The sequence below is a fragment of the Topomyia yanbarensis genome, chromosome 3, assembly GCF_030247195.1.
Source record: "Topomyia yanbarensis strain Yona2022 chromosome 3, ASM3024719v1, whole genome shotgun sequence".
Classification (NCBI taxonomy): domain Eukaryota; kingdom Metazoa; phylum Arthropoda; class Insecta; order Diptera; family Culicidae; genus Topomyia; species Topomyia yanbarensis.
The window spans coordinates 246,915,309-246,939,639 of NC_080672.1; the positions used below are offsets into that span (position 1 = coordinate 246,915,309).

Below are 24,331 nucleotides of genomic sequence, written 5' to 3' on the forward strand. Positions count from 1 at the left end.
AACGAACTGATTCAGGGGGATGAATTGTGGTACAAAAACCACAACACGCATAATCTTGCAAAATGGGTAAAAGTAAATTATATTAAAAGATACTCTCATCATACATTCCAGATACTTGTTGGAAACGTCGTGGTGCTGGCTCATCGCACGCAGCTGCGAGTGGCCAAGAGAAACGTTGAGACGACAAGGCCGAATGTGGTTGTTTCCGCATCAGAACGGCTTCCAATGGCACCAGGACCGGACGATAGTGACACGGAGTTCAGGGGATTCCCTGAGGTCGAAATAAACAGAGGAGTGAAAAGGAAAACCGAAGAGATGAATTTACCACTTCATCAAAATCGACGTTCGAAGAGAATTAAATTGAAAAGGATGGACAACGATTTCATCTATTCGTAAATTATGGCATGAATATGTCAATTTTTAAGTATAAAACCTAAGTTTAAGCATCAAAATTAGTTAAGCATGTTTTGAATTGATATTTGTCAATTCTTTCGATTTTCTTTAAATGAATTCAAATCTCCCTTAGGGGGAAGAGCTGTTGTATCAGCATTCGAAGAGATATTTGTTTCAGTGTAACTTATACTGGAACCCAATAACCATGTATTTGATTAAATACAGTTTACAGTGTTTAATGACACAGAAATAAGCATAAAATCACGATTGAATATAGAGCTGGCCTCTCATTAGTGTTTGGTCATCAAGCTAACAACTCCACTCTTGCTTTACGCCGAAACCCATAAAGTGCTACGTGATTTTCCGCCGGTCTTTAATAGGCTGTTTGTTAGACTTATTACTTATATAACAAGATATTGGGTTAGTGTTAGGTAACTTTCAATAAAGGAATCGGATGTAGATGATATAACTTGACTGGGCTTTGCATTGCCACTTGGTTCGTCACTTTCCACCGTTGCAGATGGCAGTACCGATGTCATGATCAGGCGGGAAGAGTCTTACAGAGTATTATTGAAAATGGGGGACATTGGGTTCAATTCCCGATTTTCTCGGGAAGTATTTTCCCGGGATGAAACTTGAACCCTGGTTGTTTACGGAATATTCGAAATGTATCTAGTTACGTTCTTTTGAAGGAAAAGCTATATCTGCAAATGTAACCAGTCATTTTTTGCTCACTGGTTTTGTCATGTGTCAAAATATTAATTATCTTCTAGATAAATAGATCAGCTCAAAATTTTGATATAAAGACCAAATCAAAAACTTGAACCATCAGAACCAGTAATCGGCGCTTTAAGACTTAGTTTGGTTGTCTTCATCAGCTGTTGCTCACAAATTTTTTTCGAAGCAGCCACGGTATTATTAAATTGAAAAAAAAACCTGTTTTAATCCACCTAGTCGTGCAATTGTGCCTTTCTCATTTCTCCAAATTATAATATCATGGTTGATTATGTTCAATATGATTGTGGAAATGTCTATTACATTCTTAGAACACTGATATCCACGAACTTGATGAGCTACGTGTCGATGCTGAAACACGTAAAACAAAAAAAAACTTAATTAGCATTAGTTCAATAGTGTCTTATTGCTAACTCATTTTGCCATGCGGGTGCGTGAGGGGGATGAAAAACCCACAACCCTGACACACCACACCCAGCTTATTTTGGTATGTCTGGTGGACGAAGGCGATGGGAATAAGAGAGTTGTGTGTAAGTAGCAGGTAGGATGAGGTGGTAGTCTGAAGAGAGGGGGGATGATGGAAAGAGATGTTAAGGGGGTTTGATGGGTGGGGGTTAAGGGGATGGTTGTGCGACATGTGGGGGTGTATCTCTCCGCCACACACCCCTGCTAAAATTGAGAATTGAGTGGATTAGGTTGACGATTTTCAGAGTAATGGCAAAACCTTTCTATACTGCTCATGATCGCAAATCAGTCCCATAAAGATAGAAAATCCCACAGAAAATGTATTCAAGTGGTTCTGAAGATACGAAGTCGACAAGCAAACCCCTAGTTGCATAAGGAACGTTCGATCGTGCGAGGAGTAACCAGGTGTTTTCTAGTTTCCCTATTGATGAAAGATTACGTTGTTCCCACCATGGTGGAGCAAGGATCCTACCGTCCAAAGGTCATGAAGGCGTATAGCGTGGTATTCGTCTGTATGTCGACTGCGGCAGTCTATTTGGAATGGTATTGGATTTGACTACTGGAGCATTAATATTCGCAATTCAAAATTTATTCAGTCGCCGAGGTATGAAATCGGAATAACATTTCGACAGTGCCACCAATTTTCATGGATCTAAATGACTTTATCAGATGTTTCGTTCCGAACCAGACGTAACCCGTGGTAGCCCGCATCACCCAATTTTCTCATTTTAAGGAAATGGCATTACAGCCCACCAGACGCCTCAAAGAGCATGAAACGTAATCTGGGGCCCTATTCTCACAGTCACGTCACGTAGTGACTAGAGCAAAGTTTTCTTCTAGTCACTGGATGACGTGACTGTGAGAATAGGGCCCCTGATGTCGAACTGTTAACACTAGTTTACAAATTTGGGGTAGTCTTGTTAAGCTAAGAAAAATATGTTTTATAAATCAATTTTGCGTCACTAAATACGAAAATAATGTCCATTTTCCTTTTCAAAGAAGTGTTCGCGAGATTTAAAAAAACGTGATTTTGGGGATTTAAGCAATTACAAACTAACAAGTACGATAGTATTTTTTTATTTCGTCTTTGGTAACTTCAGGGTTACAAATTTACATGTGATTCACACACACACAAATCTCTAAAACACTTCTTTGGAAAAAGAAATTAAAATTGTGTTCGTGCTCAGCGTCCTAAATTAATGTATTTAATATAATTTTTTCAAAGGCCGTTTGAGTTGTTGCCGGCATTGCTTCCAAAATAATATTGTTCATTAACAGCAAAACTATTCCAGAATTACATAGTTGCACTGCATCAATGCTTCGTTGAGGGAAAATATGCACTGAAAAAAGTGAGATATTTTCCTAAAAACAAAAAAAAATATGTAAAACAAAAGTTTCATCTGAATAAAAATGGTCAGTCACGATTTTTAACATAATTGAATCAGTTTTGGTAGAATTACTCAAATATTACATGAAAAAAACTATCTAACCTCAAACAATGCAGTAATTTTTTTACCAGCCACGATACGCCTCACGGGACTAATGGTATCTTTGGTTTCGTCGGTTTCCAGATATGCTTCGTCCGGATTCAGTTGTATGGACATGCTTGTTATCCTACAATCAACAGTACTACTGGGTACAGTTGCACTGTCAATGTCGCATAAACTGGAAATGTCTTCATTGGGTTTATTTGTAGCGTTGCTACCTTTGCGTATCAGCCGGGGCACTGGGACGGGTGGTTTTTCGAATGAACTCCTATCCTGGTCTAGCCCATATACGTACAAAGTATAATCCAACATGCAAAACGGAAAAAAAAGATTGCAAAAAAATAGAATGAAACTTAACAAACATTCAAACCATGCATAAAAGGAGTTTTCCATAATACTAACCACCTAGTTTATTCAGACTGGCAGCCATATCTCTAACTGACTTCTTTTCCAAAGCAGTACCTGAAATCAAATGATTTAAGTGCACATATTTTTGGGGGTGATTAAACGAACTACTCTTACCTCGAGTGATACCGACAATGCTTCCACCACTAATGGCACCCGGCGTAATTCCGACGATTGATCCACCAGGTGTTTGACCGGATATCAAGACCAAATCAATATCATCATCGATTGCGTCAGGTGTTGTCTTCGTCGAATCGTTTGCGCTAAATTCATTTTTTGACTCATGACCAAGAACCGACCATGGTCGAGGTTTTGGCGCAATTACCGGTGTTTTCATGATACCATTTCCTGCACGATGCAGTTCGGATTGTTGACTTTTAACGGATTCGATGCTGGGAGATTTTTCTTTAGTTGCATTATTTTCAGATGTTTTGCCTGAGTTGCTTCGATCATTTTCAGCTTCGTTACTATTTTTGACCAGTGGAGATTTTCTGTTAACTGACGGTGAAACTTTCTCTAAAGTATCTGTAGACCGAGATCGTGATGTCCAATTAACATTCTTCATAAGTGGTGATGCACGCTCCAGCTTGATTGGTCTTCTTTCCTCCAATATAGGAGTTGTTTCGCCTGAAGTCACATTACTAAATCTACCACCATCATCGCGACTTAAAGTGGGACTGTCGACGAACGACAATGAACTACACTCCTCTGATGTCGGCGAAACCAACGGAGTGAGGGTTGAGGGAGTTGCAGAGCCTGGTCTGAAAAAAGCTTCTATACCATCACTGACTAGCGGTGCTGTTACCTCAGTCGTAAGTACAGGTTTCTTGGGTGCTCGAGTTTTGGCGCGCTTCGGACGACCTAGAAGAAAGAGAAGTATTATATTGCGAAAAGACTTTCAGAATTTAGAATTATTTTTCGGCAAAACGAATGTGGAATCAGTCTATTTCCAGCCTCACCTTTTTGAGATATTTAGGGCGATTTGGTGGAATGTCAAAAATTACTCAAACAAGAAATAAAGTTTCGTTGTGAATTCACTATTTCAAAATAGGATTGCTATGCACTTCGATACTACTTTTATCCTGTTCTACATAGCTACAAATATGCTTTTCAAAAAATGTCTTTACTGAGGCTGCTAGACGTTTCATGCTAGCGAATAATCATTACAATCGCAACATATTTACATTTTTTAAATCGTCTGTTAATTTTTTCTGAAGATATGGTTTTTGTTCGTTTGCTTGTATAGACATCAAAAGACCACTTGGCCACAATGTAGGTTACTTAGCGTAACTATATTTGAGAATAGACTAGTTGCATTAAGCGATAGATAAAAACTAAACTTTAACCGTATTCCTCGTCAAGTGGAAGTCGAATGCGGTAGTAACACTGTTAAAAATACTCTGAAGCCCCGTTGATTCTCCTGAAAGTTAGTTGCAGGAAGTTATTACGTAGTGCTCGATTGCGGGCTTATGTGGAGTTGTATTACCTGACAACGGATTTCGTAGCTCGGCAGCTAAAATCTGTTTCACTATGAGAGATGTCGAAGTACAAAGCGGATGAACAATTGTTGGCCAGTCTGTTCTGATAGTACAGATTCCAAACAGCAGGACAATATTCCGGTGTTGAGCGAACCAACGTGCAATAAAGCGATTTAAGACAGTATTCGTCCCTATTTTTTGCTGTCGGCCTTATAAACAATGTATGAAGTATGTAATTTGAACATTAGAGCTGAATCCATGATGACTCTGATATCCTTGACGTGAATGTCTTACAATGCTCGAGTCGAACAAATGGTAGTTGAACTGGATCGGATGACGTTTCCGCGCAAACGTGAGGATTAAACATTTGTTCGGGTTTCAAACGATTCTGTTTATATCACATCACGTATGACAGCTGTCCAGTTCACTCTGGCAAAATTCGGCGTCGGTTATATCCAGTATCTATCGGAAAATCTTCATGTCGTCGGAGAAAAGAAGGCCAGATCTGATATTGACGTCAATAACATTGAAGAGAAATATTACTTTCCGAGATGGTTTCCTTGTGGGATGCCGGATGTACCGAGGAGTAGTGTAGATACAATCTTCAATCCTGATTTGGCGTTGCCTTCCATGGGGATAGGAACGAAACCATGAAGAAGTCCATTACTGCCGAGTTGGTCTATCTTGGCTATTGCGATGTCATGGTTGACTTCGTCAAAAATCACTAGGATTCGTCGCGGTTGCGGTAATCACCGCAACCGTACCGCGATATCTGCGGTGCGGTGAGACACCCGCCAATGCGGTGCGGGAAATGAGCATTTACCACGCGGTGTTACCGCAACCGCACCGCATTAAAAAATAAAACTAGGAGTTTTACCATTTAACCCTAGAACGTTGCACTTGCGTTTTCCATCCTAGAACGTTGCACTGGGGTACAAATGTACCCCACGCGCTTGATCGCAATTTTCGCAGCTAAAAATGCAAACAAAAGAAATGTATAATACACCATTATCTTCATTTTTAATTGCGAAAACAGCTGAGTAAGTGAAAGTACAGAATTTATTTAATCAATGATACATAAATTGGTTTGAACAAAATAAAAAGTTAAAAAATCGCTGTCTTGACTTTTTTTCACAAAAATTAATATAATTTTGCGAATTTTTAACCGATTTGAAAAAAATCATATGATTCTAAAAGTTGAAAGAATGATCCTGATACGGTATAAAATGGAGTTTCGATATTTTTGAAAAACTGCAATTATTTTCAAGAGTAATAGTTTAAAAATCGGGCTTTGGAAAATATCACGAAAACCCCATTTCGGAAATTGAAATGAAAAAAAAAATTTCTGACCAGTAATAAATTGGTAACACGCAATGTTACTGTTACAGCTGTTATTGTGCACAAATTATACTTGAGAGCCATTGCTTTGAAAAACTATAAAAAATTAACAATAAAACAATTAAAATAAGCAAAAATGAGACCGATTTTTTGTTCCGCTTCAAAATTAAATTAAATTAATTATATAAACGATTAAAAACGATTATATAATACTAATTGTTACTACCGTAGTAAAACAACCAGTATTTAAACTGGTATTGTCACGAATCACATTTCCACTGGCAGCACGAAACCTGACGAAACACTATCGGCAACCTACACTGGGTTACAAATGTACCCCACGCTAACTTTGACACCTGCTTCCACGAAGGCTATAAGCAAACTGGCTATACCACCGTTTCCTACTCTTACCAGTGTTGTCATAATCATAATCAAAAAATTGAAAATCAATGATCACCGTCGAAAAAAATCATCGATGATAATCGTTTTTTTTTATTACCACCCGACATCACAAACCTTATAACTTGATATACAGAGAGTGATGTTGATCTAGTATTCTCGTTTTCAATTTTATGTGCCCGTTGTCACCCATTACTGTTCACGCAACACATTTGAGTAGAAGAAATTTTATTAAAAAATCGTGAACAATTTTTCTCAGCGTTGGATGATGTCTCTGGCTAAATGCTCTCATCATATTTTGTAGGCTCTATTAGTAGAACACACAGCTAATGGCTAATTTTCGTTTTTGACAATGCACTACACTGGTGTAGTCGGTGTTACATTCACTCAAACTCCCTATCAGCAGAGAATCCGTGTGAAGTTTCCGGGTTTCTAGTGTTTTGGCGACTTCGATGATCATGATGTAAGCCCTGTTGGGCTGTTGGTCAACTAAAATCCTAACACTCAAATATGTTTAATAGTATAGGAACATATACTATTTGCACTATAATATTAAATAAATATTTTGGCTCGCTGAATACGAGAACATTTTCCCCCTAAACAAATGTGTTGGGCCCTAATTATTTTCCCGTATCTCCAGTTATATTCAGCTCTAGTTGTTCAATCGCAGCTACTGAAAAATGGCAAACGAAACTGATATAGCAGTTTATGCGCATAATAAAATAATCAATATCATCACACATCATTGATAAATGGTGAGATTGATTTTCTCTTTAGATGATTTTATGAGTACATGTGAAAGAAAAACATCACGATGATGAGATCGAAGAAGGCGTAATGGATTTCACATTTTCATTGTATTGCTATACTCATCCGTGATTTGGTTGATAGTAAATATCGAGTAAGAAAATTAGTAGTAATTTTATGCGTTACCGATTTTTGATTTTTTGATAATTTCCCAACACTTACAGAGTCTCTTACTAGGAACTCTAAATTGAATTATGTTTAGGGTCCCAGGTCGGTAAATGCCGAATTCTCGTTTTAAAACGGCCCCAAAGAAGGCGTGGGGTACATTTGCATCCCAGTGCAACATTTGTACCCCAGTGCGTTAAGAAGGACGCAACTAGATTTATTTCCTTAGCGAATGCTTAGCAAGGACAATGGTTATTGAACTTGACTGCTATTAAGAAAGAAAATATATACGCGAACGGAGGTCTTAGCGGAATTAACATACTTTATATATGTTTTTCTACTATTTAATTCTATCATGTTTGTTTGTAGTTAAATGCACTTGCATATCACTATTTAACAGATACCTGGTATTTCGATTACTACTTTTAATCTCCTTCAATATCTGTATCAGTCTATAGCAAATTGCGGGATTGCTAAGTCTTTTATCTTTAATTATTTCCGCTATCCTGGATCTAGCGTAATTAATTGTTGAAAAATGAAAACCTGTCTCTAGGTCAATAATTACTTATGTTCAAAATTTGGTCTTGATGCTATTGCATAATTAAGTCCCTGATCTAATAAAGACGATTGTTCTTCGGTAAAACTCTGGGATGAACGATTTACCGCAGTCATTTAAAAGGTGTACTGTCGGTCGGTCGGAAATGATATCAGGGAAATTATTTCATCAATAGGTGCCCCAACCCATAAAATTGCAAAATGGCTAGCACAAGAATTTCAAAATATGCCAAAAAAGTTTTCCAGTCGATCTGCCACCAATACACAAGAATTCAATCTCAAACTTCAGAACTCAGGTGAAATCAAAGACGATGAGATTATGGTCTCCTTTGACGTGACCGCACTATTTCCAAGTGTCCGTGTAAAAGATTCAATTAACCTCTTAGAGGATTGGTCACTACAACAAAATAGCTACAATTTATGGAAAAGCAAAGTAAGATCTTATATCAAACTTACTCGCCTTGGCATGGAAGAAAATTATTTCACATTCCAAGATGTCTTCTTCAAACAAACCAAGGGTGCCCCACTCTCTACTTTTCTTTGTGAACTATTTATGTCAAACCTATCAAAATGTTTGAAAGAGAAAGGCGAGTTACAAAAACGCAGGTGGCGATACGATCTCTATTATTCTTCAATCAATTTTCATAAAATGTAACTTGTTGAACGCAGAAAATTCTTAGAAATACAACAAAAATACATTCGTTAGCGGCAAAATTCAGAAAAATGATTTTTTTTAACATTAACTGTACAAATCACATTTTTTCATTAAATGTCCTAATACCTAAACTTCCCCTATTTTGCCAGGCATGAAACTTTTCTGATGTGATCCGTAAGCGTATTTTACACTAAAAGTAGTGAATTAAATAAGAAATTTGTTGTTAAATTGAGTTAATATGTGCGATTTTATGATAAAAATGTGAAACCGAGACTATATGTCAGATAATTTGATGTTTCTGAATTTTACCGGTAACAAATCTGTTTTTATTTTGTTCCCAAGGATTTTCCACGTTCAACAAGGTACAGTTTTTTTAAAAATTGAGCGAAGAATAATAAAGATATATGCACGAGAAAATGATAAAATTTAATATGAATGGCAAAAGGCCCTATAACCCCAACTTCTCGTATTCGGACAAAGGTCAAAAAGCTTCCGTTCGATTTCTGAGCTTTTTTCACATTATAAAAACTGCAAAATATGTATAATTTGCATCACGGAGCAGAAAAAATAATTAAAAATAAGGGATTTTCGGGCCAAAATGACCCAGTACCCCACTTTCCCGTATTTTTCTAGACATAAAAATATTTTCATTCAAATACTAAAAAGAGGTATAAATTGTAATTGTCTGATTGCTATTTCAAAAGTTATAGCATTTCATATATTTTTGCTCTATATTTTCCCATAACACCAATTTCAAAAATTTCAAGCGAAGTGGGCGGGAGTCTAGAGTTGTCCAAATGATGTGAATTTTGGCATCTGAGCTTACTTTGACATTTGTCACTAGAGATGCACCGAATAGTACTATTCGGCTTTCAGCCGAATACCGAATATTTAATGTTTAATTATTCGGCGTACTGTATATTCGGCTTAAGTTAAAATCGGTCGGTATTCGGCCCGAATATTCGGTCGACCGAATATTCGTTGCATCTCTAGTATTTTGTACATACCTATGTATTTTCTTTTATTTCGTTTCTTTTAAATATTTCATGAATATTAGACCATTACTTATCATACTCGGCCGAAAGTCGGTTTTTATTATTCGGCGTACCGTATATTCGGCTTAAATCAAAATCGGCAGGTGTTCGGCCCGAATATTCGGTCGACCGAATATTCGGTGCATCTCTATTTGTCACAATATGAGAGTGTGGTAATAATAATACATACTTTCTTTTTTAACGGGCTGATAGGCTGCAGCTTATAGCTCGGGAGGAGGACTAAATTTTGCGCCTGTTTGTCTCGAAGTGTGTAACGTCAAGTCCTCTATTTTGTCCAGTCCAATGTATTAAGCTCCTAACAATGCGTGTTTAATCGTCAGTGATGCAATTAAAACTTCGCATTGATTCCACTTCTGTCTTGTTCCTGATCTCCTCTTGGGTCCGCTAGGTATGAAGCGGATCAATCAACTATTGATTAAATCAGAGAGCGCTGATAATCGTAATGTCCACGAATACTAATTTCCCTGTAACTATGTATTCTGCCAGTTATTATTCCTGTTCTAGTGTGTACTAATGATTATTTTGTTTGAAAATCAAAAACAAGATTTTAATTGTTGGGACTAAGTTATAGAGAACAGACACCCAAATTCCAACAAACAAGTTTAAAATGCTTGTTTTGTCATTTGAACAAATATTTGTTAGAGCATTACGACCACCATGCTGGGATATCCCATAATTAGAATGATCACTTGGATATCAATTCAGGAACACTCACGCACTAAACGGCATGACAGAACCACCTTTGGTGGTAACCTCTCGATTACCTTTGGATGTGCCTTTTACTCAACTTTTACGCTTGAGATGGATGTCTGTTCTCTGTGCCGAAATTAATGTTTCTTCTCAGTTTGGCGCGACCCAGGGGGAACTTGGCCTTAATCCCACTGCTCTGTCATTGATGTTACGTGATATTCGTTTTGTCAATACGCGACATTATTTATGAACGGCTCTTGGTAATATCGATTCTCTTCTTCCCCGTTCTTGGTAATATCTTTAGAGCAGACAATCCAATGAAAAATAGGATTGACAGGATTTTTGTGCGTTTTAGCACCTTGTGTCACATCTTTATGTCTGTTATACATACTAAGAATACCAAATCATGTGATGTGATGGCCTGAAGATTAGAGCAGCAATCCCCCCGCCTTCCCCCCAGGGTGGTAATAATAATACATACTTACTTTTTACTAAATGCTGGAGCGTTAAAGATTGACTAGGAAGCTCAGTAATTGAATCGCAACACTCATCCTCGCGCTGCTCGGGCGTTAATTCTTCCTTGCTCACACTGAAATGTCGTTCCGGCGAAGGTGTTTCCATCAAGTCTGGAATGTGGGTAAGGCTCAGGTTTTCTATGCCAAGCCCGACTACCGATTGGGGACGAACTTTTCTTGCAACCGAACGGCGTTTAGTTTGTAGTTGTGGTGTTGCCTGTCAGGATGAAAGTTCAATCATTTATTCTATTAATTACAGTTTCACTCCTGGCTAAATACAGTACTTACGAGATTCAAATATTCCAGCTTCTGAAGGATGAAGTGAGCGTACATATGAAAAATACGTATCAAAAATGCATATGCTTCAGATGATAGTGATCTTGATATACAAAATATATATTTACAAAGCAAAAAGGTATGATGGAAATGACTAAATGCCTTGATATGGATTGATATGAATGTATGATTTTTTCTGGCATATAAACTGATACTCACAGTCGGCGAATCCAAGCCTAATTTCGGTAGATCTAGCCCACGGGTTTCAAAATGGACTACACCATCAGATTCCTGCAAATGTAATGCATAATTATATATCATAAACGCTTGATTTGATTGTATTTTACCTGACTAGATCGACTTCTCGCAGCATCCGGTGTTTGTGGGTCATCGGTAAAGCTGTGTGGTGAGTCGGCGATTCCTAGCCCTCGTTTGTAGCGAGTTAATGCATCCAAGACCTCATCTGTTGCACGGTCAGAGATTAAACTAGCCATTGATTGCTCTACTTCGCTGTAAGTCGAAAATATTTGTAAAATAGTAAAATTTCGTGAATGCTAATGAATCTATGCATACACACCTAATTCGGTTTATTATTTCACTGCCAGCGCTATTTACCAAACAGTTTTGCAAGAACTCGTCAGATATCACCAATCTTTCTTCACAGCCTTTCCGAAGCTCTGCTATCACTGTTTGGTTTCCAAGGGTTTTGGGACACTGTTCAATGCCTGTTCGAAGCATTGTTTCCATCGTTTCCTTAAAAATATTGTAATGATAAACACACCACAAAATAAAAAAAATCTACTTTTCAAGTGACCTAAAATATAACACAAAATCATGTTTGATCCCCTTAAAACGTGGTATTGATGACGCTGACACTACCATTCGCCCGCAGAAACTGTCATACATTCGAGCACAGAAGCAATTTTCGTTTTGACGCATGCTAGGACCTTCCTATATAAGGACTTTGCTACGCGGTCACATTCAACCGAATATACATTTCCAAATGTATCGTATGTTATGTTCTTTTGTTAAAAATACTGTGCAACATGAAATTGTGCAATATTGTAATAGAAAGCGTTTGTTTTAATGAAAATTCAGAGATAACACATAATTTCGCACCTAACGACCTGTTTTGCATAAAAATCAGATGAATAAATGGCAGATATATTAGGTTTGTTCCAGTACAAGGAAGTCACTCCGGAGTAAGCAGGAGCAAAAATACTTGCTCCTTTTTACTCCGGTTTGCTACCAGAAGAAAAAAGACCACCAGTTTCTCCTGGTACTGGAACAAACCTATTAAGAAGACAGTCATATAACATTTTCAAAAAATTGATTTTTTGCTCGATTACGTATACATTTAAAAGTATGTGTGTAAACTTTAAAGCTGAGATTGGAAAATATAAATGAATATGAAACTTAAAAATAGCCATAAAGTGCGCGATAATGTCTCTCTATCCCCTTAAGATTTCATACGAGCAAGGTTCAAATTTGAAAAAAAAAATCTGGCATTTTTCAACCGATTATGATCATAAATTGGTCGTTAGATGCAGAAATCGAACAATTTTCATATTTTCCATGGAAAAATCGCAAAACTAACTAGTATTTTTTAACAAAAGAGCATAACTTCTTCTTTCCAGGATAATTGAAAAATTGTAAACCGGTTGAAGAATGACAGCGCAACTTAGTTTTCAAGGCTGAAAGTCCCAATAAATATTTTTTGTTATAAACCAAGATTTTGAGGTATCAAACATTGTTTCGCGGTGCATTTGATTAGAGATGCACCGTATATTCGGTCGACCGAATATTCGGGCCGAACACCAGCCGATTTTGATTTAAGCCGAATATACGGTACGCCGAATAATAAAAACCGACTTTCGGCCGAATATGATAAGTAATGGTCTAATATTCATGAAATATTTAAAAGAAACGAAATAAAAGAAAATACATAGGTATGTACAAAATACTAAAGATGCAACGAATATTCGGTCGACCGAATATTCGGGCCGAATACCGACCGATTTTAACTTAAGCCGAATATACGGTACGCCGAATAATTAAACATTAAATATTCGGTATTCGGCTGAAAGCCGAATAGTACTATTCGGTGCATCTCTACATTTGATAAGATCTACAACCTATACTAGATCACCTGAAAAGTACAAAATCACTGTAGCACCATGTAATATATAATTATAAGTAGTTGGCGGTATCTTTTACCTCAAGATATTTTTTTATTGCTGATGTGAGTTCAGTTTTCATTTTTCCTAATCGCACCTCAACGGGATGAGGATCACACCGTACCGATTCTTGAAGTTTTGGAAGAAGCTGTTTGCAGTTTTCGGCGTCCTCCAGTAATCTTAATAAATTACCTTCCAGAGAGTTCTGCCGCATAGATAGAGTTTCTTGTGTTTCTGCTACAAGTTTATCCAAAATTTGGTGTGTTGATGATAATAAAAATCCATGTTGTAATCTATCGGGAACGAAAGTCAAAAATGTACATGATCTTCAAATACGGTAAGTACTACAACAGCTCACCTAAATCCCTGCCCATTACCTCTCCGCAGACCACATCCATTGCGGAATAGAAGCTCCTGCATTTTTCGCATGAGTGCATCCGTTCGTTCCGGGTGCTGCTTCAGGCAAGGGGCTATGTCAAACACAGGAAAGGGGACATTTCTCATCGAATAGTTGTTTTCTAAGGCGTACACGATATCGGCGTATCCTTGCAATGTAATGTTATTCCGATCCATAGAGATCGTTTTCAAACGGTTGTTAATTTGCAACGCTTTTGCTAGCAATCTTGCGCCAATGTCGCCCATCAAATTTCCGGTAATATCTAATACTTGCAGGCTTTGATTGCTACCAAGAGCATTTATAAAATTATGTAGATCGTTTTTCAGCTTATTCTCCGAAAGAACCAGCTCCTGTAACTGAAAATCGTCTTTCTGAATCAAGTTTACCAACGCATCCATTACTGTTGCGATATGTTTCAACTTCATTCCGGTAAAGCACTTGTTCATGTGTAATACTCTAATCGAAGGGTTTTTTCCTATGGCAGTAAGCACTGAAGCCATCTCGGCATCAAGATTGTTGTCACTTATGTCTAAGCTCGATAGAACACGAACACCGTGAATACAGGACTCTAGCACGTGAGCACCTTGCGATCCAAGTGAGTTACCACTGAGGTCCAAGTACAGACCAGCTGTCGATTCGTTGCATGCGAGTCCCAGTAGCAGGTGTTTCAGTGCCTCCAGTGGCAGCTTGCAATTGGCAATGTTCAAATGTTTCAAACTTAGACTGCTCGTGAAAAATTGTTTAAAAGAGGGAGGAATTTCTTTTCCTTTCTTCGTACCAAATAAGTTGTGCGACACGTTCAAATGAAGAAGATGTGTTGAACATCCTCGAAGTAGAGCACCAAAGAGCTGCAATAAATAAGCTATTAGGTTGCAGAACTATTTTAGAGGGTGACACGACTACAATATATTTTGAAAAATTATGTTTGCTCTAAATTAGCACAGTGTCAAATGTGTGGTACCGATATCGGCTAAGCTAAATATTATTTTAATTAGAATTTTGCTTGTTACATTAGAAATCACAGCGAAGACATTTCATCAAATGGGGCGAGCATAGTGTAGTTGGTAAATCGATTGCTTCGTACGTAGCTCACTTGGGTTCGAGTCCCAACCCTCCACATAGGGGTAAATATTTTCTAACCGGTACAAAAGTGGCAAATATCAAATAATCAAAAAATAATAAATCATATTTGTTTGAAATTTTCACAGTACTTTTTTAAGCTACTCAATTCAGGGAAGTTATCTTCGAACGCTTGCAATTTTACCAAAACCTAAATGTTTAAAAATTCCGCACGTGCTTCACTAGCTAATTATGAACAACACAGATTTATCATTTACGGTGGTGTTACCCTTCAAACACAAACAAACTACGTACACTTTCTAAAGTTGTGTCTGTTCTGGAAATATCTAAATATTCGATGGCGTTTGGTTGAGCTAGGAAGTTGTATAAATTCTGTAAATAAAAAATGAAGTTGACGATAAATTACAGTACACTGCTCAACGGGAGCTTAATGCTACTTACATTCACATCATCTTTCAAATTGTTTCCACTCAAGTCGAGATACGTCAGTGAATTGGAAATATTATGATTTAACGACAAGGAGTGAGTTATTTGATTCACTCCCTTTGATGTTAACCCACAGTGAGAGAGCGCTAATCTGGACACGCCCTTGGAAATTTTAGCAATCGGACCTGCTAAGTGACCAGCACCTGAAAGCATTATATTTCACTTACTAAGCAACATTTTGAGGAGCGCGTTTGAGGGAAAACAGAGCTAGAGAAAATGTCACAATGGTTCAAACGAAATGCAACATCAAGCAATATATTACAGCGGGGACTTAATTGATAGAATAATGGATAATAATATAATCTAAAACAATGCATATTATGCTAATGGGCAAATTTTTGAACGCAAACTGCTTTTAGGGTGATATAATTGAATGCAACGATACAATGGTTCTCGAAGACAAATTGATACATTTGATCTATTATCTTAGATTATTTTCAAGGATTTCATTGATTAATTTTATGTAAATTGCGAAAACATTTTCTGAGAAACAATAATTTTGACATTAAAAATGTCTTACTCCACTATCTGGGGCTAGGTGTCATTCTAAAATCTAAACTATCTCCCATGTAACGAAACTATGTAAGGTTTGCACGATTATAACTCCGATATTACTAAATGGATTTTAATCATTCATACACCAACCGATTCAGAAACACCTAACTTAAATATTGGTAATAATTTAATATCTCCCCAATAAAAGTAGACTTTTGGAAATTGGTAAAATTAAAAAGTTCACGAAAAACGGGAAAATTACCATTCGTGAGGCAGATTTCTCATACACAGCCGTCAAGAGAGGGCAGCTTAGTTGCTCAATGAAACTCGAAAAGTCATAAATAGAAGCAACGCATGTCCGTTTAAATCAGTTGTTGCTCTTATCCCATACGAGCAACATCGTCTCCGGGCGATGCAATAAGCGCTATCTATTTTCGGTAACGTTGGCATTTGCACACACTCGCACCTAAGTGACTAAACCATATACGGTTAGTTTATAAATAGAGGTGACGCGTACCCGTTTGAATCAGTCTTTGTTCTTATGTCGAACGGGTAAGATCATGGCTGCAGCGTCTGGGCACTACAATAAGCGGTAGAGGCTATGCATTTTCGGCAGCGGTGGCCGTGTGCGGATTTTTCGGGTACCAGCACGGTGTCACAGAATAGGGCCCCTTACACGAGGCGCTAGTAATGTCATTACTGAGCAGTAATGTCACTTTTAATGAACGTGTAAGGCGAGTAATGATGGAATTCCTATACAATTCCAGTAATGACACTACTTAGTAATGACACTTTTATTGCTCGTCTAAGGGCCCCTAATGATTTGCAAAGTGGGTGGGCGGGGTGGTTTGGATTTAATTCAATACGGTGTGTGCTGCTTAAGGCTCAAGTTACCTCAAGGCTTGGTAGTATGCGTAAGAAAAATTGTGTTCAGCTTTGCCACCAGATTATCCATTCAAACCTTTTCAAAACTCTAAAAGAAGAATATCAGTCGATTTATTAGATCATCACGATTCAATTCATGCAAAATACCTGCTGGAAAAACCATCGGCATAGCTGGATGGTGCTTTTGAAAAAGTGGCTGTGATTTTTTATCACACTACCACACCGAGCTGGGGTACGCAACACAACTGCGCAATGAAAAAACCACAGCCACTTTTTCAAAACCACCATTTAGCTAAGCCGATGGTTTTTTCAGTAGGTATTTTGCATGAATTGAATCGTGATGATCTAATAAATCGACTGATATTCTTCTTTTAGAGTTTTAAAAAGGTTTAAATGGATAATCCGGTGGCAAAGCTGAACACAAATTTTCCTACGCACACTACCAAGCGTTCAATTCTAACACATGCTTAAAAAAGGTAACTTGAACCTTAAGAGTGTTGCGTTTGAAAAAAATCTATTTATTTTTATGCATGCGTGTGCGTTCTAACTTGTTAATCCATGTTTACGGTGCTTTGTAGCTGCGTAGGGTAAAGAGCCTATTGGTTTTCATGTTTCATATTTCGGTTAGGGTGATGTGCCTATTATGGCAGTAGAGCCTATTGTGACCCTATTTCGTACCCCTTGGTTTCGAACCAAGCATATGAGATAATGACAATATCGATTTGGCTAAAACAGGTGTGCAAAAATAAACTCAAGTTATATTCTTTATTTGTTGTGCACATACGTATTCAGAACTATCCACTAAATCCAACTTTTAATTAAAACAAAATCACCTTATTGAAATATCTGCTGATCCGCCTCACTCGCGTAGTGAATCGAAACAGGACGCAACGGCGCTTAGCAAAATAAACACTTTCGAGCCAGCATTTATCGCCTCATATCTCGTTATTCCGGCACAAATATATTAAATATTGCACTGATACATACCTTTATTTTAGCTGGAGAACCTTTTTACGATTATTTCACTTTAAAAGCACTCGTCAAACACTAGGATATGCATAGTGTTATAATAGGAAAATATTAAATACTGGCGTTCATAATTTTGCCATGTTTTGCCGATACACTACCACAATCAAAACAAACTTTTTTGCATCCATCGTACAGAAAAGAATCACCAGTGCGGCCAACCCAAAACATGAACTTGAAAATATGTTGTAATGCAATTTCATGTATAAGTAATCAATTATTTCAAGCTATTCAACTAATTGTTGATTGCAGATATTTTATTTTCATCTGCACATACAATTTGGATCGGGAGGAAGTAATGTGTGATGTGAAACTTTATATTCCAGTTGTTAACTTTCGCATGGTTATTTCCTGCATGCGCAGTTCTGGGCGCTCTTCTACTAACAGCTGATGAGTTTCTTTCGTGTGCGTGATGTTTACGTTTGTTTTGATCGGCTGAAAAAAGCAGAATGATTCGTTTTACAAATCACGCGTTGGCGTCCATGATCTGGATACCTAGTTAGAATCGACGCAAATGAAATATGAGGCATTGCGTTTCAACTAGATTGTTTTTCGATGAGGTGGAAATCGGCACACCCATGAGGCGATAATTGGAACGTTCAGGTGGGAATAGATGCACAGAATAGAACATTTATTTTTATTTATGCTGAAAATTGAGACAATTCTGCCAAATAAGCATTATACAGATGTTTAAGAAACAGTACACTGATACTTTATTCGGAAAAAGGTTATAGGTAATATGGCTTCTTTTTAAGTTGTTCAAAAAATAGTGCGACCCTCTCCATAATGGTGCCAAAATAGGCTCATCACCCTATATGTTTTTTATCAGTAAGGCATCTGACAACGTGCTTCTGTAGTTATTGCACTGTTCAGCAGCGTAGTATTTTATATAGGAGAGTACACTCAGGTTTTTTTTACGCGGATTTTGAAATTTACGCGGTTTTCATTTACACGGCCTGTATCCCCTGCGTGAAAAATCTGAGTGTAATTGCATCGGAAACAATCACATTCCCAGCAGAACTTTTTGTTTTCTAATTTCAAACACTTTTGTTTCGTACTGCACACAACGGAAAATTTTAAAACAGAACTTACCGTCCCAGCAGCAGTTGAAGCGGGTGTTCTTTTTCGATTCAAATTCAAGCCATGTCTTAAGCGTTACTGGACTTAAAATCGTTTTCCCAGTTTATCCAGTCAGAATATCTGTCCTACCCTATGTATTTAAAACACAGTTCTAATTGCGTTTTAAAGTATACAACAAAAAGAACGGTTGGGTATACTAATTTAAATTTTAAAATAAATCTGTTTTAAATTATGAAACAAACCGCTGTACTGAAGATATAATTATGTCAGTCCTGTTACCACATAAAACACCTATATAACATAAAACGCTGCAGAATTGGTTTAATAATACAATGTTTACACTACAGAGTTATAACACGTTTTAATAATTAGCAACAAGAAAAATGTCACCAAGATAGCATAAAAACCCGTTTTAACTGGTAGTGCGAACGTTGCATAACAATGTAATTTATCAAATAATTTCATTTTTTCCACCACTAATCGATCAAGAAATACTTAAACTTAAGATTGTTTACTTAAGTTCATTAGTACATTATTGAAAATTTAAATGGAAAATGAAATTTCATATTTCATGGAGAATCTGTATATTTCCGTTGGCGGGCGTGGGCTTCCTCATCACAGCTCTCAATATGGAACTTTTCTTTTGAATATATTTTCTGGACAGACCAGCCTATTTTTACTAGATGGATCAGCCAAATAATGCCAATCACCTAGTGAGACACTTGATTAATTAATAGATTACCGTTAAAAGACCTTCAATAAATTATGTTTTGATGGGGAGGGTATATAGCAAATTGTAACATATGAAAACAGGCAAGTGAACAAGAACGTGAGTCGATATGTGTGATAGATAAAATTCATTTGCACGCTCTTGAAAAAAGCTACATTTTTAATGTCACCGTGGTCGTGTCCTGTACACAACCCTTTAATTTTCTGGTCACACATATATTCAAATGAATTCTGCACAGAAATATGAAACAAATCTAGCATGTTCATGTTCACGATCACTTGCATCGATTATTGTTGTCAACAACAAAACGAAAGTCACCTTCTAATCTTGCTCAAAACAGAAGCAAAATTGTGTGTCGATTTGTTTAATTTTCGGGAGCAAAATATTCTAATAATAACGCAATGAACCCTAGAACGTTGCACTTGCGTTTTCTACTCTAGAACGTTGCACTGAGATACAAACGTACCCCACGCGATTGATCGCGCTTTTCGCAGGTAAAAATGCAAACGAAAGAAATGTATAATACATCATTTTTTTCGTTTTTTTAATTGCAAAAACAGCAGTGTTAGTGAAAGTACAGAACTTATTGAATCAATGATATATAAATTGGCTTGAACAAAAAAAAAGTGAAAAAATCGCGGTTTTGACTTATGTCACAAAATTTACTATAACTTTGCAAAGTTTCAACCGATTTGAAAAAAATCAAATGATTCTAAAAGTTGAAAGAATGGTCTAGAAACGATACAAAATTTCGATATTTTTGAATAAGTGCAATTATTCGGGTTTTGGAAAATACTAGAGGTGTGCGCCGATGCATTTTTAATCGGCGGCGGCGTAAGCGACATTTTTGGCCGGCGGCGGCAGCGTTGGCGGCGTCACGCCGTTGGACCCTATCGGCGGCGGCGCGCCGGCGTGTGTCGGCGTGGCGAATATTGATGCCTAGGTAACTAAAAAAATTCTTAACTGCACAATTCCTTTCCCAAATTTTCGGTTGCTATTGTAACAGACTTAACAGCACATACACACAAACGTTACAGTTTGAAGAAAATCTAAAAAATCATCGCCCACGATGTACTAGCGACATCTGTTTAACACATTGCACAAAATGTAATTCTCGCAACCATATCAATTTTTTTTTCAACTGATGCTCCAATAGTGACCACCCTGCTTGCCAAATGCAAGATAATAAATGAAAGGTAGAACTATTTTTACAGTTGTAAAATTTGAAGAACGAAATAGAAAAATTGTCGATATCGCATACTACGACTTCGCATGAAATAATGATTGCAATGGACAAATTTGAAGAATGCAGAGTAACGACTGTATTTCAATGACCCATAATAATTATTTATTGTTCTATATTTGGGAAATTAAGCAACAGTAAAGCAGTTTTTGTTTTGTTTGAGGAAATTAATTGTTGTTGTCGTTTCATTGTTTTTTGTTTCTATTTAGTCATATTTACCGTAAGCCCGGGGACAATTGACAGCTCCCATATATTGAATTCATAAGCAAATTTTGGGGTGATTTGGTGATGTCATGGCGGCTCGAATGGAGCAAAATTTGAAAAAGGCGCATCCCATTTATTATTTTCCATATCTGTGAAAAATAATCAATTTAAGCATTTCTACCATTTCTTTTTGCTGCTAGAATTCTAATAAAAACACAAATTCTATTCAAAACGAATGGTTAAGCTTGGTGGTGATGTATTTTCATTAGCCAAAATGTTTTTCATTTACATTTCTCGAGATAAAAAGCACCAATGATTTAACGGTTTCAAACTTCACACAACAAGAAAACCAAAACATGTTTAGAACGGAAGAGAACCGGTTGTTAAAAAAACGACTTCCAGCTAAATATATAATAAGATTTATGTTACTTTGCTGTAGGTTTTCAGTTAGGGATAAATTTATTCTCTAATAATAGTTTTCTTTATTGACATTTTGGAATAAGTTTTTTCTAAATGTTGTTCTAGCCGCATTGACGGCGTTCATAACACACGTAACGAAGCACGCTTTTTTCTTGAAACTTTTTCGTTTCGTTGTTCGTGGTACTCATACAGAGAAGGCATACTAGCGCCACCATCAAATCGGTGGTGCATATATGAAACAAGAACTATCTGTCAAGTTGTCCCTGGGTTGTTTACCGTCGCTCTTTTAGAATCCCGCAGATATCAGGAACCCTAACACGAGGCGTTATTATTGGCATTACTGCGCAGAAATGTCACTTTTAATGATCGTGTAAGGACACCTTTCAAGGTAGGCACATTACTTCATTTTCCAGGCTGGTGTTTACTTTTACTTCTTGTAAGTACAAAATCGCCAATGATAAGGAATACGATTCCCTGGCACTACATTTTCTTACAACGTACGGTCTGCTTCTATCTTGAGTGCAAAGTATGCTCGATTTGCTGGAATAATACAGATCTACACCCTGAAGAAACCTAAATATACAGTTACTATCAATCATAATCATTCCACGACTTGACGTGTTAGCTCCTGTTAGGTTGAAACTGATCACTAAACAAGTCTGATTGAAAATGGTCTGAGCGTTCTCTAGTTTTTGTAGCACCTGCACCCCGTCAATTTCTCCAGCAGTTCCGGGGACCAACGAATTCTAATCCATTGCATACATTCGATACACCGAATCAATTAAATTACTAATGTCCTGTTATGTGCTTACTCACCGATCGGCATCGTGTTGTAACTTAAGAAATGGTTGTGAACAACTCCCACCTTGGGCACTTCGACAAGAATGAATTTCACATTTCCGGCCCATATTGTTTGTTTTGGTTTGCATGAGATTAAAAAGACCGTAACGTTTTCGGGTGGGTGCGGGAACTAAGTAACGCAATTAGCTCTGTGTCAAAATCTCACTAACGCCACCGATTTGTAATTGAAATCGACCGTTTTTTCTACGAATGATGAAAATTCATCTCGTGTTACGTCTTATTTGTCTGTGATACCGGGCTGGTGCAACTGACACTGAAAATCTTTCTTGAGTGGGGCTAGATCACACGATGAATAATTTATGAGACTAGAAATCTTACTTATCATTTATGAGACTAGAAATCTTACCCCATCGCCACATCTGTGCACCAGCGTCGCGAAAAGTCAAGATCACTTTGCTCAACTATTCTTCGGGAAAAAATTGAAAATAAATTTTGTGTTTTCACAAAACTAGTTGACGTAAAAAAAGACATTATACTGAAATGTTTAGTAGGTGGTTGTGTCTGAATATGTTTAAAATTTTTATGATTCTAATTCATAACTCGATGAAACATTGATTTGTATTAACTTTATTGACTAAAACAGTCAAAAATTGAACGACGTGCAACGATTTTCGTAAATTCTCGTCGTGTTATCGTGATATTTTAGTCTTGAGCGTATCGTTGGATTTTTTACACAGAGTCACGTGTCTTATAGTTTTCTAAATTATTTCACGGACATGAATTGTGGCTAGGTAATGTATTTTGCTCAGCGCAGTTTCATTTAATTCTGAACATTTCTCTGAATTTTAACAAAGGAATAACAGGGTTACAGGTCCTAGTAATGTCTTTGTATCTAATGCTCGTGCCTATGAGACTGGTTTCAAAACCAAAAAGCAGAGCGAATAATCCATGAATGATAGTCTGAGTTCCTTGTAATTGTTTACGTAAGTATAATAAGATTATGTGGAAAATTAATTACTTCACGAATTACATCATGAACAGTTTCACGAACTCGACTGGTGAATCGTGTGTAGCATATTAGGGATTAAGATTCGGTTAAAAATCAATGAATAATACACTGCGTTTTAGTGAAATTGATTACGTGCAAAGATTAGGATCAGGCACATAATTGTAAATTTCAGGCACATATATCTTGAAAGTGGAAGTTTTTTTTTTAATTTGTGGACCATTTCACGCACACGAATGGTGAATTGAAAGTTATATGCTCACAATCATAACCAGTTGACGAAGCAAGAATGGATCTTGCATTACACGAGTGTCGTGTAATGGTTTTCGAGAAAATATCAAGATTATTTTAATTTTGTAATCCAATTGACGACCACTAATACCAAATAATGATCAAGATGTGATAAATCATCAATCAGTTAACGTCGTATATTCGGCCCATGGACAATGTTGCTAGACTTGTGGATAAAATTATGAGTCAACAATTTTAGAGTTCGCGAATTGTCGGCGCGGGAAAAATGCATCGGCGGCGCGCCGCCGATCTACCGTTTGGCGTCGGCGTACGTTAAAAATTACCGGCGTGGCGCGGCGGCGCACAGGTCTAGAAAATACCACGAAATGGAGTGGAAATTGAAATGAAAAGTATATTTCTGATTAGTAATATATTAGTAACACGTAACGTTACAGTTACAGCAGTTACTGTGCGCAAATTAGACTTGCGAGCCATTGTTTTGGAAAACTATAAAAAATACACAATAAAACAATAAAAATCAGCAAAAATGAGGATTTTTTTTACTTCAAAATTAAATTAAATTAATTGAATAAATGAATAAAAACTTTTATATAATACTAGTTTCTACTTTCGTAGTAAAACAACCATTATTTAAACTGGTATTGCCACGAATCACATTTCCACTGACAGCACAAAACCTGACGAAATGCTA

The 24,331-nt window shown here is 37.0% G+C and overlaps 1 protein-coding gene across 10 annotated transcripts in view; it reads right to left on the reverse strand.

The window, feature by feature from the left end:
- Nucleotides 1-24,331, reverse strand: part of LOC131691372 (F-actin-uncapping protein LRRC16A) — a 110,205-nt gene that overhangs the window by 17,844 nt on the left and 68,030 nt on the right. For 2 of the 10 annotated variants that reach the window (XM_058977700.1, XM_058977697.1), the window contains 13 exons: nt 15,454-15,641; nt 15,307-15,384; nt 13,894-14,780; nt 13,576-13,828; nt 11,936-12,111; nt 11,706-11,868; nt 11,578-11,649; nt 11,371-11,391; nt 11,053-11,299; nt 3,603-4,346; nt 3,483-3,542; nt 3,084-3,358; nt 2,477-2,955 (listed from right to left, as the gene is read on the reverse strand). In XM_058977700.1, coding sequence (XP_058833683.1) covers nt 2,785-2,955; nt 3,084-3,358; nt 3,483-3,542; nt 3,603-4,346; nt 11,053-11,299; nt 11,371-11,391; nt 11,578-11,649; nt 11,706-11,868; nt 11,936-12,111; nt 13,576-13,828; nt 13,894-14,780; nt 15,307-15,384; nt 15,454-15,641 — 3,335 coding nt within the window. In that variant the 3' untranslated portion in view covers nt 2,477-2,784. Of the gene's footprint in view, nt 1-2,475; nt 2,956-3,083; nt 3,359-3,482; nt 3,543-3,602; nt 4,347-11,052; nt 11,300-11,370; nt 11,392-11,577; nt 11,650-11,705; nt 11,869-11,935; nt 12,112-13,575; nt 13,829-13,893; nt 14,781-15,306; nt 15,385-15,453; nt 15,642-24,331 lie in introns of those variants that run through there. The other 8 variants (XM_058977704.1, XM_058977702.1, XM_058977705.1 and 5 more) reach the window with 5 other exon arrangements.